Source organism: Talpa occidentalis, unplaced genomic scaffold (assembly GCF_014898055.3).
Source record: "Talpa occidentalis isolate TD23 unplaced genomic scaffold, MPIMG_talOcc4v2.1 talOcc4.9, whole genome shotgun sequence".
In the NCBI taxonomy this organism is placed as follows: Eukaryota; Metazoa; Chordata; class Mammalia; order Eulipotyphla; family Talpidae; genus Talpa; species Talpa occidentalis.
In genome coordinates this window covers 33,321,626-33,336,813 of record NW_023605305.1, presented here as the reverse complement: position 1 = coordinate 33,336,813, position 15,188 = coordinate 33,321,626, and the positions used below count along the sequence as shown (strand labels likewise).

The following is a 15,188-nucleotide window of genomic DNA, read 5'->3' as shown; positions in this document are numbered from 1 at the left end:
GGACAGAAAGGTATCAGGACCATCTTGTGGCTGGACACTCTTCCTGGCAATAAGGAAGTGTCTTTTTCTCTGCTGAGTAAGCTTTCAAAACTTTTGGCCTAGAAGGGTAACTGTAGCCTAGCCATTTAGTTCAAGTGTTCAACAAACACTATCTGCTGGTTATGTGCTAAGCACCATATTAGCTATCAAGTGTTCAACATTAAGGAAGGCATGTACTTGCTCCCAAGGAGCTAGTGGGGGTTAGATAGCCACATACTACTGCACAAGTATGTGCTAAGTGCCATGGTGGATGCACAGGTGTGTGCTTTGCTAGGAAGCTTTCTCTGGCTTGCTTTGTTCTCTCACAGCTTCTCTCCATCACTGCACTATCACACTGTAGTTTACAGCCTTTTTACTTATTGGTCTCCCCACTAGGCCGTGAACTCCTTGAGGGCAGGATTGTCTAATCAGTCTATTTTCCCCAGTGCCTAGCACAACATGGCTCTTAGTACATGCTATGGAAACATCAGTAAGGAGCTGTTAATTCTGTTTGGGAAATCAGGTAGGGGAATGCCTCATAGAAGAGGTCACAGATGAACTGTGTCCTTAAGAGATTAATAGCAGTCTTCTGGGTAGAGGGAGAAAATGGCATTCAAGAAAGAAGCATGTGCAAAAGCTTAGAGACATAGCAGGGCACAGCTTGTTGGGGGAGCAGGGACCACAAAGTGGCTGGAGCAGATGTCCTGGTTGTATAGCAGAGTCAGGGGGCTGAGTGTGACCTCATAGGTCATCCAGTCCATCCCCCTGTCAGGCAATCAGCAGCTTTGATCGCCCACTGTGGGCAGAGCCCTGTCTTGGGGAGACCAGAGAACTGGAAGACCCAGCCCCTGCCCTCAAGGAGCTTTTTGTCTTGCCGGGGGAACCAAGGTCACAGCTGCACCAACTCCCGAAGAACCCTCTTTCCGAGCTGCCTGTCGTCAAGTGCAAGGTAGGGCAGTGCCACTCAGTCTGAGGGGCTGGTGAGTGAGGGCGTAAACCACTCTCAGTCTGAGGGGCTGGTGAGTGAGGGCAGGTGCAGCCAAGCCTAGACGGCTTCTTGTTTCTGGAATTTGGCTGCAAATTGTAAGCTGGGTGCTGGGGCAGAGCAAAGATTTGCTAGTTGCAGACTGAGGGACGGCATGTGGAAGAAATGATTGTGTATGGGGCAGGGCAGACTGAACTGCTGCTGAAGCAGACTGTTCATGAAGGGGAGATGTGGGAAATGAAGTCAAACAAGTGAAGAGGGTTAGCGGATGGCCTGGAGGAGCCTTTACCTCGGCCAATCCAAGCAAACAGTTGCTTAACCAATTTTTAAAGGTCAAAGAGGGCACGGTGGAAGAAGAGTTGAGCTTGGAGTAAGGAGATAATGACTCCCAGTTTTACTATTCCACAGCCCTGTGACCTTAGTCAATTTCTTTCTGCTCACATTTGTTTGTAAAATGGGAATAATAACTCCTGTTCTTTCTGCCAACTAATTTTGTAAAGTTCACATGGTATAGCACATGTGAGAGTACTTTGTAATTTATAAAGCACTCTATACATGTTTTCAGAGAAGAACATAGTGACTCAGAAAGAGCTATTCCTGATGAATCTAAGCTCCTGCTGGTTGCAAAGAAACAGACTAGGAAAGTGAGGAAATTGACATTTAGTGAGAATGTGTCAGACACTACTCAGTCTTTTATATACATTTTCTTGTTTAGTCTTCACAGTAACTATAAAATTGCTATTATTAGACCCATTTTTCGGATGGGAAACTGAGACTCAGAGAAATTAAAATAATTGAATAATTTGTCTAGGGTCACAGCCAGGAAGTGGCAGGATCAGGACTCAATTCCAGTCTGTATGTACACTACACAAAAGCCCATGGGGTGTCTCTTAATGGGGTAAATAGCCTTGAAGCTTTGGAAATCAATATGCTCAACAACCTGTTCTCTCTTCCCTGCCTTTCTCAGGAATCTCCCCCATTACTGCTGGGACTTGTCTTTAGCCTAGAGATCTGTCTTAGAGAGTGGGAGGGTAACCATACTGGAAGAAGGTAGTCTCAAATATCTGTACTAATGGAACAAGGCCATACATTCATGCAAAACTGCAAATAACCCAAATACGAAAGGCAGCAGAGTTACTTTTTATTGTATGTAGACTGTCCAGAAATGGAAAACTTGAGTCTGATTAAACTTTATGCTGGGTAGGTTAATCTAGAATTCTCTGGACCTGTGTGTGTTAGGTACTAGATTCAGCACTCTAAATACATTACTCGTCTGACTCCCCAACCTTATAAGAAAGATCCTATTATTATTCCTATTTGACATGAGATGAAGCTAACACTCAGAGAGATGAGTGCTTACCCCAGATTTCTCATCAGCCCATAGCAATGAGAAATACATAGAAACACTAGGCTCTGCCCAAAGGAGGGTTCCAGGATATGCAGAATGGGAAACAAGATAGTATCAGGAGCAGGTTGGGAAAGGCTGATATGTAGTCTAGAGAAGATGACGCTCAGAAGGGAGGGAAGGGATTTCAGACACCATCCACAAATCTCAAGGGCTGTCTTGTGTAATCTTCTCAGGTCTCAGAGCTAGAATCAGGGACCATCAAGAGATAGAAACATATTTCATGTCAATATAGGAAAGAATTTAAATCCACAACAGAATAGATTCTGGCAGGGATTAGGGCCTCACCATCTAGTGATCAGCCATTTATGGCAGAGGAAGGTCTAGCATAACTTACTAGAAATTGGGGGGTGAGGGGAAGAAGGATTGAATTTAATTGACCTGCACTGTCTTACAATTCTGTATAAGCTTTTGGGAGGGGTTCAGGAGATTACCTTTTTAATTGTGATTAGCATGCTGGAAACAAGTAGCTAATGGTCTGGGATTAAACATTTGCTAAAGCAAACCCTGAAGTCAACTAAACCAACATTCCTACAGGAGGATTAACAAAGTTTAGCTCTCTGCAGTCCTTCTTTACCAAGCAGCAGAACAGAGTATTGGAAAAAGTGATAGCTCTGGATTCACACAGATCTGGGTTCAAATTATAGTTCACCCACTTGCTTTGTGATCCAGGACAAATGTTGTTTAAGAACAATTGAGTCTCAATTTTCTCATCTGTAAAATAATATAGCAAGCCTGTTTCCCAGGGTAGTCTGAAAATTATGTGAGCTAACTCCTATAAAGTAATAGACTGTATGATGCCTTGTTGGTACTTGGTGCACAGCTAATGTGGGTCTAATGAGGATTTCTTTGCTCTCTCTCCCCAGCGAGTGGCATTAAGCCTTGAAGATGATGGACTGCCCTGAGGATGGGACCACTCCCTTCGTGCCTCATGGAATATAGTCCCATGCACTACACTCTGGATGGTGTATGCCTGGATGGAAGGGTTTCTGTATATGGGTCTGTGTGAGTGTGTGTGTGTGATTTTTTTTTTTTTAATTTATGTTGCGGAAAGGTAACCACAAAGTTATGATGAACTGCAAACATCCAAAGGATGTGAGAGTTTTTATATGTATAATGTTTTATACACTTTTTAACTGGTTGCACTACCCATGAGGAATCATGGAATGGCTACTGCTGAGTGACTAACATGATGTACATAACCAAATGGGGCCGAGGGTACAGTAGCTTACTCATCATTTTAAAACTATATTTACAGAGGGTATTTGGTTTGGGGGGGATTTTTTAGGTTTTGGAGGTTTTTTTGGTAAATAAAATGATTATGCTTTGTGGCTATCCATCAACATAAGTAAAAAAAAAGAAAAAAAAAAACATTTCAACTTTCAACTTCCTCCCCCATTTAGATTATTTATTAACATATTTTAAAAATAAGATTAGTTCTATAAATAATTTAGAGACATGAGAGTATTTATTTTTGGTATGATTGGCCCACCATGCAGACTCAGTGCATTTAGTTTATGTGTGTATGTGTGTGAGAGAAAATTCTGTAGAGAAGAGGCGCACCTGTTACTGTTGTTCAAATGCATAAAGAAAAATATATTTTAAAACAGTCCAAAAGAGGGTTATCTGTAGTGTCTGAGAAGCCTTCAGAAATTAGGCTCAGAAAACAGATAACCTGGTTTGTTCAAACACGTAGTGGAAGAGGCCAATCTTTCCCACCTCTGGCTATTCCTGGGATCCAATCAATCAAGAAAAGCCCTTCCACTCACCCATGGCTGCTGTGACTCCCACATGGGCATACTCTTCTGTGCCTAAGGCCAGTGCACAGATTTGACACAGTGCCAGTTTTCATGAACTCAGATGAAGACTATTGCCTGAACCTCAGCTACCCCTTATTTTAAGGTTCAGCTATTTGAATAACTATTTCAATATCCTTTAGGACACTTGGGTTGAATTCAGTTAAGTTTCCTCTAAGGAATGCTAAACATCCTTACTTACAGAGAGCTAAGTGGAGTGGTTCTAGAACAGCCCAAGTTTAATCTAGGGACTGGCTCAGGCACTGAACCTCTGAGATATACTATGGATGAAGATAAGGACAGTGGAATAGGTTTTGTTACATCTCTATTTCTCCCTTCTTCATATTCTCTACCATTTCCTTTAGGTGGGAGAACATTTCAAAGTAATAAATAGGCTTGTTACCATCATGTGTTCATGTAGATGAAACTCATTTTTGGTTTAAGTCAGAAAAAGTGGCCAAACCTAAAGTCATATCTGATGGGGAAAATGGCATACGCAATATTATAGTATATTGACTATATATGTTCACACAGGGATTTGGTTGACTGCTTTGTAAATAAAAGGAAAAACTCTGGGTATATATACAGGTTTTTTTTTTTTTTTCCCCATTATGGACACTGGGCCTTGGGAGACAGGGACAAGTGCCCTTTTCTCTTTGTGGGATCTGCCACTGGAAACCATTGTAATCTTACAGTCCCAGAAAGAATTAGTCCCCACTGGCTCTCTGTGAAGGTGTGGTCTTTCCTTAACTCTGCTGTTCTGTCATTTTACTGCTTCTGGACAAGCAGGGACAAGGTGTGACAGAGAAGTGTTTGACTTAAGTAGGAACAGAAGACACAGCTAACCTTAATCTATCTGAAATTTGACAAATTTATGCAGATTCATCCCCCACTTTCCCACTCTCTGCTGCCCCCTCAATGAAGCGTGGATGACTTACCAGCTTGCTACCCCTTGAGTTTCCAGACAGACATTCTGGTGTTCTCTCACCCTGTTCCTAGGACCTTCCTCTGCATCACTCCTGGTCTCCTTACCTCCAAGAAAACAACTGTATTCTGGAGCCTGGGCACTGTGCTTTATAAAAACAAGCAATTTCTTCATGATAAGCATGTGTTGATAGTCCTGAAACATTCACTAAGAGGGTAAATGCTATTGACCTAGAATGATCAATACCAAACAGAATTTCAAGAACAGATGGCCAACTCCTGTGGAGCTCAATCACTACTATTCTTTCAAGAATGGAAAGTAAAACTATTTTTGGCTGAAGAAAAATGATGAATGTGGAAAATGTTGAAATTTACACGAAACAAGCAAGTTTTTCTGTAACCTGTCTCCAAAGAAATAGAATTTCCTGGGGAAATGAAATGATAACCATGACTAATGCAGTTTCTAAACTTTCAGTCAGATCCTGCTCTTCACCAGAAAAAAACAATGAATGGGGTCAAGATAATTCAGCTGAGATCTCAAAATGATGATGAAACAACTTTCTCAGCAACATCCATGTTTTCTGAATATGCTACAATTGCAGTTTGAAAGAGGCAGCTTTGGAAGAAACCTGCAAAAAAAAAATATGGGATATTCTCGTGTTGGATGAAATCTAAGGCATCAGGTCCATCCTCTCCCTTAGTGTAGGAGGCATTTAAGCCTCATTTGGAGGGGTGGTTGCATTTCTGTCACCTTTCATTCCTGTGCCATCATGTATCCATAACCAGTAACAAATCCAGAGCTACTGGCCTGAAAAGCTGGAAGGAAGTTTAGACAGAGTTCCCGGAGGGCAGAAAGTTCATTTATCAGATTTTTTCCCTCTACATAAAAGTAACTGGCCCCAGTCCTTTTCTTCCCTTTCCTTTACCAAGAGATGACTTTGGGCTGCCTGACCATTGTACCAAACCTGCTACCTATTTTATGGCCTATCTTTCCAGGGGACTTATGAAGGCACTGGCAGAAAGGCCTTTCAGAAACAGGGAAAACTAAAATTTTATTTATTTATTCTTGATAGCATGATTATTTATAAAGCAGATTAAAGTAACTTGTAACCTCAGAATGAGATCGGATTTAAATTTATGGCAATAAATCAATCCCTCCAATTCTCTCTTGGTGACTGCAATATATTATTTCACTGAAACCACTCACTAGGTGCCAGCTTAGTGTCAGGCACTATCGATTAGGCTTTGTTTGTCCTAATGGAGCTCACAGTAGCAGTAGAGGAAAACAGGTGAATACAAAAAAGAAATAGATTTTTTTTAGTGTACTGTTAGGGCACAAAGGTGAAAAGGCTAATTACCCAAGCAGATGAGAGATGTGGTCAAGAAAGACAACACAGAAGTGACCTTAAAAATCAAGTAGGGGTACCCAGGCTGCTTCAGGCAGAGGAGACCATGAGTTCACACAGAGGCATGAAACAACATGGAGACTTTAAAGAACTGCGTGCAATTCATTATAACAAACAGAAAGTACAAGAGGGACTAGCAAGAAATAAGGCTGCATGAAAAGACAGGTTCAGTGTAAGCACTTTATAGATTACTTCTTTTTAATTTCTGGTTCAATTACGCAAATATTTCTTCTGTACAGGCACCAAGTGCATCATGAAAAATTCATCAAAATGCCAGCACTTTGCAAATGTGCCAGTCTTCAGCCTTAAGTTTTCCAGTGGCCAAAGGGAAATAGTGACTGCTTTTCATGTATTTGAATTTTAAGTTTCTTGATATGATCAATGAAAGCAGATATAAGTACAACAGGATTTTCAGAGAAGCATTCCATGTTGTCAAGAGTCTCTTAGGATTTTCTCAACAGTGAGGGCAAAGACTGGAAAGTTCTAAGATATGGAATCTGGAAAAAGAACCCCACGTGCTGTCTAGTCAGGCAATGTTGGGAATGGAGAGAGGGCACAGGAATGTGGGTCATCCCACCCTGCTCCTTGATTCCAGCCTTACATTCATCATGTCATAGAATATAAATGAGTTAGCAGTTAAATATTTCAGAACAAATAATTGCCATTCCTATCAATGCATGAAAATCAGAGTATCAGAGTCTTCTCACAATGTACTTTTAGGGTACTGGGATTTTCCAGGATATACAGAATTTAGGAGGTGGAGGAATGACAGCTTCAAATTTTCAGTTAATATAAAAAATCAGAAAGCTCTGTTCTTTCAAGCTATGCACCATGTGCATAATCAACCATTAAAAACCCTCCGCAGTTGCAAACACTTTGTGCTATAAAAAAGTAATTTTTAAAAAGCCACCTGTATATATATATATATATATATATATATATATACACACACATATATATTTAAAGACAGGAAGGTTTTGATACTTTTTTTACAAAAACTACAAGAGAAAACATATGTACAAACCATATGTTTTAAAATAACATTTTGTTCTATACAAGCTGTTGTTAACTTGGGGTGAAGTTCTGGTTTGCAAACTCCACCACATTGTACCCAAATGAATTTTCCATTTGTCTCCCCTGCCTTACCCCCAAATTACCATATTTGATGTAACAGGCATGTTGGGTCACACTAGCCATTTCTGCTCTTTTTGTCTTCCCATTCTGAGTTCCATTAGTTTTGTACTCTGCCCTCTGCAGTCTGGTTTCTTCCAGAGGCAAAGGGATTGAGGGTGGTATGCTGCATCCCATTACAGTAATGACATCATCTTGGTGAACTAAAAACCAAATGTGAACATTTGTAAAATCAGTGCACTGTTTCTAGAGAGATTAAATTCATTTTTTAAAATCTGAAAGTATGTTTTATTGTGATGCTTTAACAAAGGGAGAGGTGAACGATGTTGATTGAGCCCCTAACGTGTACCAGATACTCTGCTTGAATTATTTGTCTTCAATTACAATTCCATGAAAAAAATACCATCAATATTATTCCTATTTTATAGATGAAGAAATGGGTGAAGTAGTTGCCCAAAGTCATATAGTTATGTTTAGTGTCCCCAAAGTACCTGTAGTACACTTGGCCTAGATTTCCCTTCTCTGCCTCTTCATTCTGCTAAGGCCTGTTTGTCCCTGATTAAGTACTCCATTTAGGAGCACTCCTCCAGAAAGTCTTCTCTCAGACTGGGTTAAATAACTGTGCTTTCAGAAAAAATTTTGCCAACTTGTATCAGACTACCGCCTGCTCTGCCTCTCACTCCCATGCCACCAAGGACCTCCTCTAGTACAGATCCTATCAATACTTTTAGTTCTTAATCTTCCTTGACCATGACATAGTATTTCACGAGTATGTACTGATCCAATCTGCTACATTATAGCCAGAATGATCTTTCTAGAACAAACAGGTCATACTACCAACCCCTTTTTTCTGCTTAAAACACTTCATCTGTTTCCCTTTTTTAAAATCCAAGTACCTTTGGGTTTTAGCCCAAACACCTTACTATGGCTTATTCGGTCCTCGGTTTTTTCCTTCTGCCCCTTTAACCTCACTGCTAGAGTAACAGCCACACAATTCTTGGGCCTGTCTGGAATATTTGCTTCTAGAAGACTCCTCTGAGACCTCTAAACTGGATTAGGAGCCACCCTGTGTGTTTCTATGCTATTCGGTGCTTCCCCTATTTGTAACCTTTATCCCTACATTAAAAATGGTTGCATGCAGGCACGTCCTGATGCATGCACACCCCATGCTCTTTCAGCACTGCCCTGTTGCCTCATACCCAAAACCTACATCACTTACGGCCTGCTTGTTATTAAGTAGGGTGCCCTTTAAATTTCTCAGCACTTTTGTTATTTGCCACATTTACTGATGCCCTGAGTCACCAGCACAATAAAGTTTTATAAAGTCTCGAAAAATAACCTGATATTTCTTATATTGCATACTTAACACCAATTCACCTCAACATTGTGGTGAGGATTCAAACAAGCACCCTCCTAGGGCTCGGCCTAGGAGGTGATATCAGGTGCTTAATACCCAAAGGTTCCCTTCTCTTTTTTATAAAATTCCCTTGTTGCCAGCCCAGAGGCCTTCGGACAGCTTTCTACCTTAAGCCTAAGGAGAAACGGTGGGGCGAAGCTCTCTGGTCCCCGCCTGCGGCGGAGAACCCACACCGACCCCGCCTCTGGGTGAAGGAGTCATTTCCACCGGAAGAAGCCTCGTCCCCACGCCCGGGAGCGTGAGAGGGGACGCCGCTCCAGGACGTCATCTTGACGTCACTTCCGCGCGCCGCTCATACGTCAGTGTTGGGCGCGTACAACGGTGGTGTGGCTTGATTTTTAAAGTTGGGGCTTAGTGATCTGTTGTGAGCCATGGAGAGTGACTTTTACCTGCGTTACTACGTGGGTCACAAAGGCAAGTTTGGTCACGAGTTCCTGGAATTTGAGTTTCGACCCGACGGTAAGAGCGGCCTCTAGTTCCTCGGATGAGTGCGCTAGATTTGGGGGCGGGTGAGTGGGGAGGCCCGGGGTCCGCAGAGTGCGGGGAACAAGGGGAGAGAGACCTGTGCCAGGCGAATCTGAAAGAAACGCTGCTGTGTCAGCCTCACTGGCTCTTTATATCCATGTGCAGGACTTAACGTTTAGTGGCATTTTTGTCCAGAATGCTTTCATTCAATATACATTGATGAAGGCCCACTTTGTGCCAGGCTGTGTGCCACAATCTGAAATACAGAAGTGAGGCTAGCTTCCTCTCTCACCCAACTTGTATTCTAGGGGTAGGAGATCATTTGAAAGATCTTCCAGGTAGTAATGAATAGTCAGAAAATAAAGCAAAATGATGAAATAATTGTTAGTAGGCTACTTTTAGATAAGGTTACCTTTGGCGAGCTCTCTGGAGAGGGGATATTTGAACAGAACTGAAAAGGAGCCAGCATTATGAAGCCCAGGAGGAAGCGCATTCTAGACAGAGTAACAAGTGCCAACGCCATAGGAGAAGAACGAGGTAGGTAGGTTTCAAGTGCATAGTCTGGCTGGAGAGTAGTGACCTCTGGAAAGACAAGTGAATGATGACAGATAAGAAGGTAGAGTGAGATGATAAGTAGTCACACCATGCAGGTCTATATGGGTTCTTATTGGTAAAGAATTTGGGTCTATTTAAGTGCAAGAGGAAGCAATTAAAGTTTTAAGCAGAGATGTGATCTGTTCTTGAAAAAGTATTCTAATTATGGAGAGTAGAATGGGCAAGAGTAGAGGAAATGGAGCTACTTTTTAGGACACCGTTGCAGTTGTCAAAATAGAAATGAAGTTGGTTGGGACGAGGGTGATAGTTAAAGTGGCAAGGATTTAGGATAGTACTGGAGAAAGAGCCAACAATTTTGCTGATTGGTAGGATTGGAGGAGGAGCATTGTAGTGAATTTAAAAGATGAATCAAAGATGGCAGAAAGTGCCCACTAAATAGGGGCACAGAGATGAATCTGACACACCACAATTGTGAGTGGGACATATTATAATGACAGGACAACGTATTGGGTCTTGAAGTAGAAAGAAATAGAAGGAACTCAGGTAGCAGAAGTACCTAATCTAGCCTGAGGGTCAGAGAAGGCTTCCTGAATAAAAGGACTTGGAGAAAGGGGGCATGAGTCTTCAGTCATGGTTATGCAGATGAGAACCACGAAGGCATTTGGACAGCATCAGTTGCAAAAAAAAAAAAAAAAAAGGCATGGAATATTTCAGGCAAAAACCAAGCAATTTAATTAACTCCAGCCATGTAAGAGGAAAACTGCAGGGTCGTATGATAATATATGCAAAGAGCATTTTACAATTTTGAGCCTTAGGAAATCTTGTGTGTAGGCAAGTTATCAATTACTGAGGACAGAGTTATCAATTACTGAGGACAGTTATCAGCTGAGGACAGAGTTACAAAAGAACCTGTCTGTGTTCTTTTATCACAACTGGGCTTTTGCAGGACCTGTAATTCAGTATCAACTGTATTTTGACTGTCAGGCTATTTAATAGCCTAAAGTGAGGAACCAAAAAAACTAGTATTATTGAAATATCACCAGTGTAAATAGTAAATCTGGTAGGAAGTTTGCAGGGAAAGTTAGGATACATTTTAAGCAACAGCTGACAGTCTTGGTAGGCTAATGATGCTATAATTCATATTTTTATTGTACCTTGAAATTTGTTTTTTGTCCCTCACAGGGAAATTGAGGTATGCCAACAACAGCAATTACAAAAATGACGTCATGATCAGAAAAGAGGTAATGGACCTTCTGAGAACCTTTCATTTACTGCACTTTAGCCATTTGTCCTGTAGTGGTTTTGTTCTTTCTGAGAGTAGTATTAAAAGAATAAGGAAGTATACATATTTATCTGTAGGCAACTTCTAAAGTTTTTCTCAAAGCTATTTTTAGCTTATATTTTCTTTTATAGTGTTCAGTACATTACTGGTAATCATTTGAAGTCTTTCAGGTCTTGGTTTGAACTTGTGAGTTTGGTTAGATTCCCTGGCTGAACTTGATAAGTCTCAGTTTCTTCATATGCAAAAAAGGGAAATAATAACACCCCCCCCCAATCAGTACTGTCATAGAGTTAAATACACTATACTTGGTATATCCCCTGGCACACAGCACTCAGTGGAACTGTCCATTTGTATTTGAATGGGAAAAGGTGCATAGAAAAGCAGTTAACATTATTGAATACGTGTTAACACTATGTTCTTTACATACATTATCTAAATTTGTGTGACTGGTAGTATTACATACCATTTGCAATAAAAAATCAAAGGGCCAGACATTATGAGACCTGTTCAAAATTACCACCGCTAGTAAGAGCTAGAATGGGAATTCAGACTTAATGCCTGCCTCTGTCAAGTCCATGTACTCCATTTTTGACTACACCATTAAGAACGCATCTTTTTCAAATGTGACCACTTTGTCACATTTGAAAATGTTATGACAATCAGTGTATTTTCATACTGTTTTATGTAATTAGTAACCAATTTTATGATTATCACATGTCAGCACCCTCATATTTTCTTACATGGACTAGTATGCAAAATGTATTTTAAAGACATGTGTCTGCTCTTCAGAAGTATGTCATGTAATTCAGAATAACCAGGGTTACTTACAGACCTTTTGGATTCAGTGTGAATTAGGTATGAATGCAAGGAGAAGGTCCATGAGAACAGGATGTGCCAAGAAGCAGAAACAACTAGATGGGGAGCTGGGATCTTTCATTGCAAGTTGAGGCAGAACATTGCCTAACGATACAACTTAAATGCTGTTCAACTTGCTTTCAGGCTTATGTACATAAAAGTGTGATGGAGGAACTGAAGAGAATCATTGATGACAGTGAAATTACAAAAGAAGATGATGCTCTGTGGCCACCTCCTGACAGGGTGGGCCGGCAGGTGAGTGTTTTAGCAACTCTCTGTTAATGCAGAAATCTTACAAATCAGAGGTTTACTTCTCTGCAGACAATAGAATCCAATGTCTGTGTTTGTGAGAGAAATAGATGGATTCCCCAAACAAAGCAGATTACCAGCACCTTGGCCTAGGAAGCATTAATTCCACAGGGAGGAACAGAGAGAGCAAGTGGTTCTGCTGACCACTGAGCTTAGCCCTGAATTCTGTCTTGTGACCCAGCCCACTCTAAGAGTATGAGTTACCGGTAAATTAATTAAATTGGTATTACTTCGTTTCCATTGTTCAACAGAGTTCAGTCCTGAGTGAATTGGTCTTGTTTAAGTGGCCATCTATAGAAGAATTGTGTGATTTGACAGATGTGGGGTCTGTATGGTTGAAGAATCCTGTTTGGCTTGACTTAGTTCTTTTATATGTTTCTAGGAGCTTGAAATTGTCATTGGAGATGAACACATCTCTTTCACAACATCAAAAATTGGTTCCCTTATTGATGTCAATCAATCCAAGTAAGTACATTATCCTTATATTCAGATCTGTCTCTTTTGGAGCATATTGATATGAACCCTTAAACCAAATTGATATCTAGTATTTTTTATCTCTTGTCTTTACATTTTAAAAACATAGGTTTTTTTAAAGCATAAAATATAATTGAGATCAACAATGTTATTTTAGTCAATTTTTTTTATTTAATGTAAACATTTCCCCATTTAAAAAACCCTTAACACTTTAAATTACCTATTTTTATATAGAGGACAGAGGCATTCCTTTTTTTGGACTCTTAATTTCTTCCAAAGTTTTAATTTTGGTAATACTTTTATAAAGAACATCAGTGTGTATATAAATAATCTGGGTTATTTTTGCCAGTTTTTCTCAGCTTTTTAAACATTTTTTTCCCTCTTGCATTTTAGGGATCCAGAAGGCTTACGAGTATTTTATTATCTTGTCCAGGACCTGAAGTGTTTGGTCTTCAGTCTCATTGGATTACACTTCAAGATTAAGCCAATCTAAATTGAATATTGGTGTGGACACAAGGGGTGGGTGGGAGTAGCCGTTTTTCATTGCCATTATCAGGAAATTTTTGTGTATATCAGGGCAATATTTTTTTTATAAACTATAAATGATTATCTTTTAAAAATATGTGAAAAATGCAATTTTTACTATTTTTATAAACACCTGAACTTGTGAGCTCTTAGACCACTTTCTAAAACTTTAGCATCCTATGTGAAGTATTGCACCAAAAAATCTAATCAACTCTGGGTAGAGAATGGAGAAACAAGTTAAAAAATGTAACAGGAATCCAATCAACACTATCCAGAGGAAACGACATAAAATAAAGTAAATGGAGGTGCATCAGTAGATTTAAAGGAGATATAAGAGACACATAATTGATAATGTTTGGACACTATTTGGATCATGATTCAAAAAATGTAAAACTGACATTAATGAATTAATTTATTAGGTATGAAATGATGTGGTTTTCCCCCCCTCAAGCTTTGTTGAGATACAGTTGAGATTGGGTTTGTTTTTTAAAATTATCTTTTATAGATAAACTGGAGCTATTTCAGTATGTGGGGAGATACTTTGGTTTAATACATTTTAAGGCATAAAATGCCTGGTCTCAGAAAAGTTGCCCAATAATCCATTTTAAAATCAGAATACCAACAGCCACTAAGAACTGAGACCTAGTTGGTACAGATAGAGTGGAAATGTGTTCAACAGGTTAGATCTGCAGGAACTTCTTACTGCTGAACTAGGGCAAACTGCTGGTTCAGCAGATGTGGGCACTGAAAGGAACTGGCCCCTGTAAAGCTTCATTAAATGCAGGAGAAGAGATTGGACAAAGCTCACATACCTCAGTAGGCCAGCTTGGAACATGACTTCCAAGTCTTCTGACTCCTAGTTCTGGGGTCCCCCTCATCCCCCCCCAAAACACACTATCCTGCCTGCTTCAAAGATTAAAGGGCATCATGTTAGGTGCAGATCTGGGACCCGAGGTGGCAGGATTCCTGACTTCGTGCACCTTCTGCTACAGAAAGGTACTTGGGAAAATGAGGCAAGTTGGTAAAGAAGGCATCAAAAACCAAATTTTCGATGACAATTAAGACCCGGAAGGCTAAGGGAGCCTCAAGTGGGCTGTTCTTTGTAATAAAGCGCCAGTCTCAGACGTGCCCTGGACAAGAGGACTGATAAAACAAGGTTCGGCATGTATATTAGGATAAACCAGAAGGGAGCCCAGACAAGAGCCGGCTGAAGAGGGGGATCTAGCCGCGAGGCCCACAAGGGTATGTACACGGGCAACCCGCTGGAGGGGGCCTGGAAGCGGGTCTCCTGGGGCCAAAGAAGCACAACTTGAAGAACAAAAAGGAGGCCCAAACGCCCAAACTACTAAGCTGGCCCTGGGCAAGGGGGGCGGACCAGGTCCAAGACACCTCTGACGGCAGGCAGAGTTGTGAAGGAGGAAAGAACTGAGAGGCAGGCGGAAGGCCTCGCCGGGGCTTCGGGCAGAGGCTGCCGAGTTCCTGCGGCACCCTCAGTCAATACCTGGAAATACTGCTTCCTGGAGGCCGGGTCCCGAGCGCCGGCTCCCTGCGGACCCGGGCACGGCCAAGGTTAGACACGTCCAGGCAGGCGGGCGCCGAGGGGGCGGGGGCGCGCGGAAGCCCCGCCCCTAACGTCGCACG

General features: G+C 41.1%; 2 protein-coding genes and 1 long non-coding RNA gene across 9 annotated transcripts in view; 2 read left to right on the top strand and 1 right to left on the bottom strand.

The window, feature by feature from the left end:
- Positions 1 to 4,783, top strand: part of LRP8 (LDL receptor related protein 8) — a 64,010-nt gene extending 59,227 nt beyond the window's left edge. For 2 of the 3 annotated variants that reach the window (XM_037499253.1, XM_037499251.1), the window contains 2 exons: positions 791 to 967; positions 3,275 to 4,783. In XM_037499253.1, coding sequence (XP_037355150.1) covers positions 791 to 967; positions 3,275 to 3,313 — 216 coding nt within the window. In that variant the 3' untranslated portion in view covers positions 3,314 to 4,783. The remainder of the gene's footprint in view (positions 1 to 790; positions 968 to 3,274) is intronic. The other variant, XM_037499252.2, reaches the window with a different exon arrangement.
- Positions 1 to 15,126, bottom strand: part of LOC119235717 (uncharacterized) — a 67,254-nt gene extending 52,128 nt beyond the window's left edge. For 4 of the 5 annotated variants that reach the window (XR_008550358.1, XR_005122896.2, XR_008550361.1 and 1 more), the window contains exons 1-2: positions 9,190 to 9,343; positions 7,692 to 7,868 (exon numbers count right to left, since the gene is read on the bottom strand). This is a non-coding gene — a long non-coding RNA (uncharacterized LOC119235717). Of the gene's footprint in view, positions 1 to 7,691; positions 7,869 to 9,189; positions 9,344 to 15,048 lie in introns of those variants that run through there. The other variant, XR_008550360.1, reaches the window with a different exon arrangement.
- MAGOH (mago homolog, exon junction complex subunit) lies at positions 9,357 to 13,692 on the top strand. The gene is made up of 5 exons (XM_037499250.1): positions 9,357 to 9,541; positions 11,285 to 11,343; positions 12,384 to 12,494; positions 12,931 to 13,013; positions 13,416 to 13,692. Exons 1-5 carry the CDS (start codon positions 9,454 to 9,456, stop codon positions 13,513 to 13,515), a joined length of 441 nt encoding a protein of 146 aa, XP_037355147.1. The 5' UTR covers positions 9,357 to 9,453; the 3' UTR covers positions 13,516 to 13,692.
- Positions 15,127 to 15,188: the final 62 nt, after the last annotated feature.

Bases quoted from the DNA above. Each gene is read 5' to 3' on its own strand.
- MAGOH (XM_037499250.1), top strand. From the start codon at position 9,454: ATGGAGAGTGACTTTTACCTGCGTTACTACGTGGGTCACAAAGGCAAG. The intron at 9,542-11,284 runs GTAAGAGCGGCC...TGTCCCTCACAG, and splicing joins ATTTGAGTTTCGACCCGACG to GGAAATTGAGGTATGCCAAC. The intron at 12,495-12,930 runs GTGAGTGTTTTA...ATATGTTTCTAG, and splicing joins CTGACAGGGTGGGCCGGCAG to GAGCTTGAAATTGTCATTGG.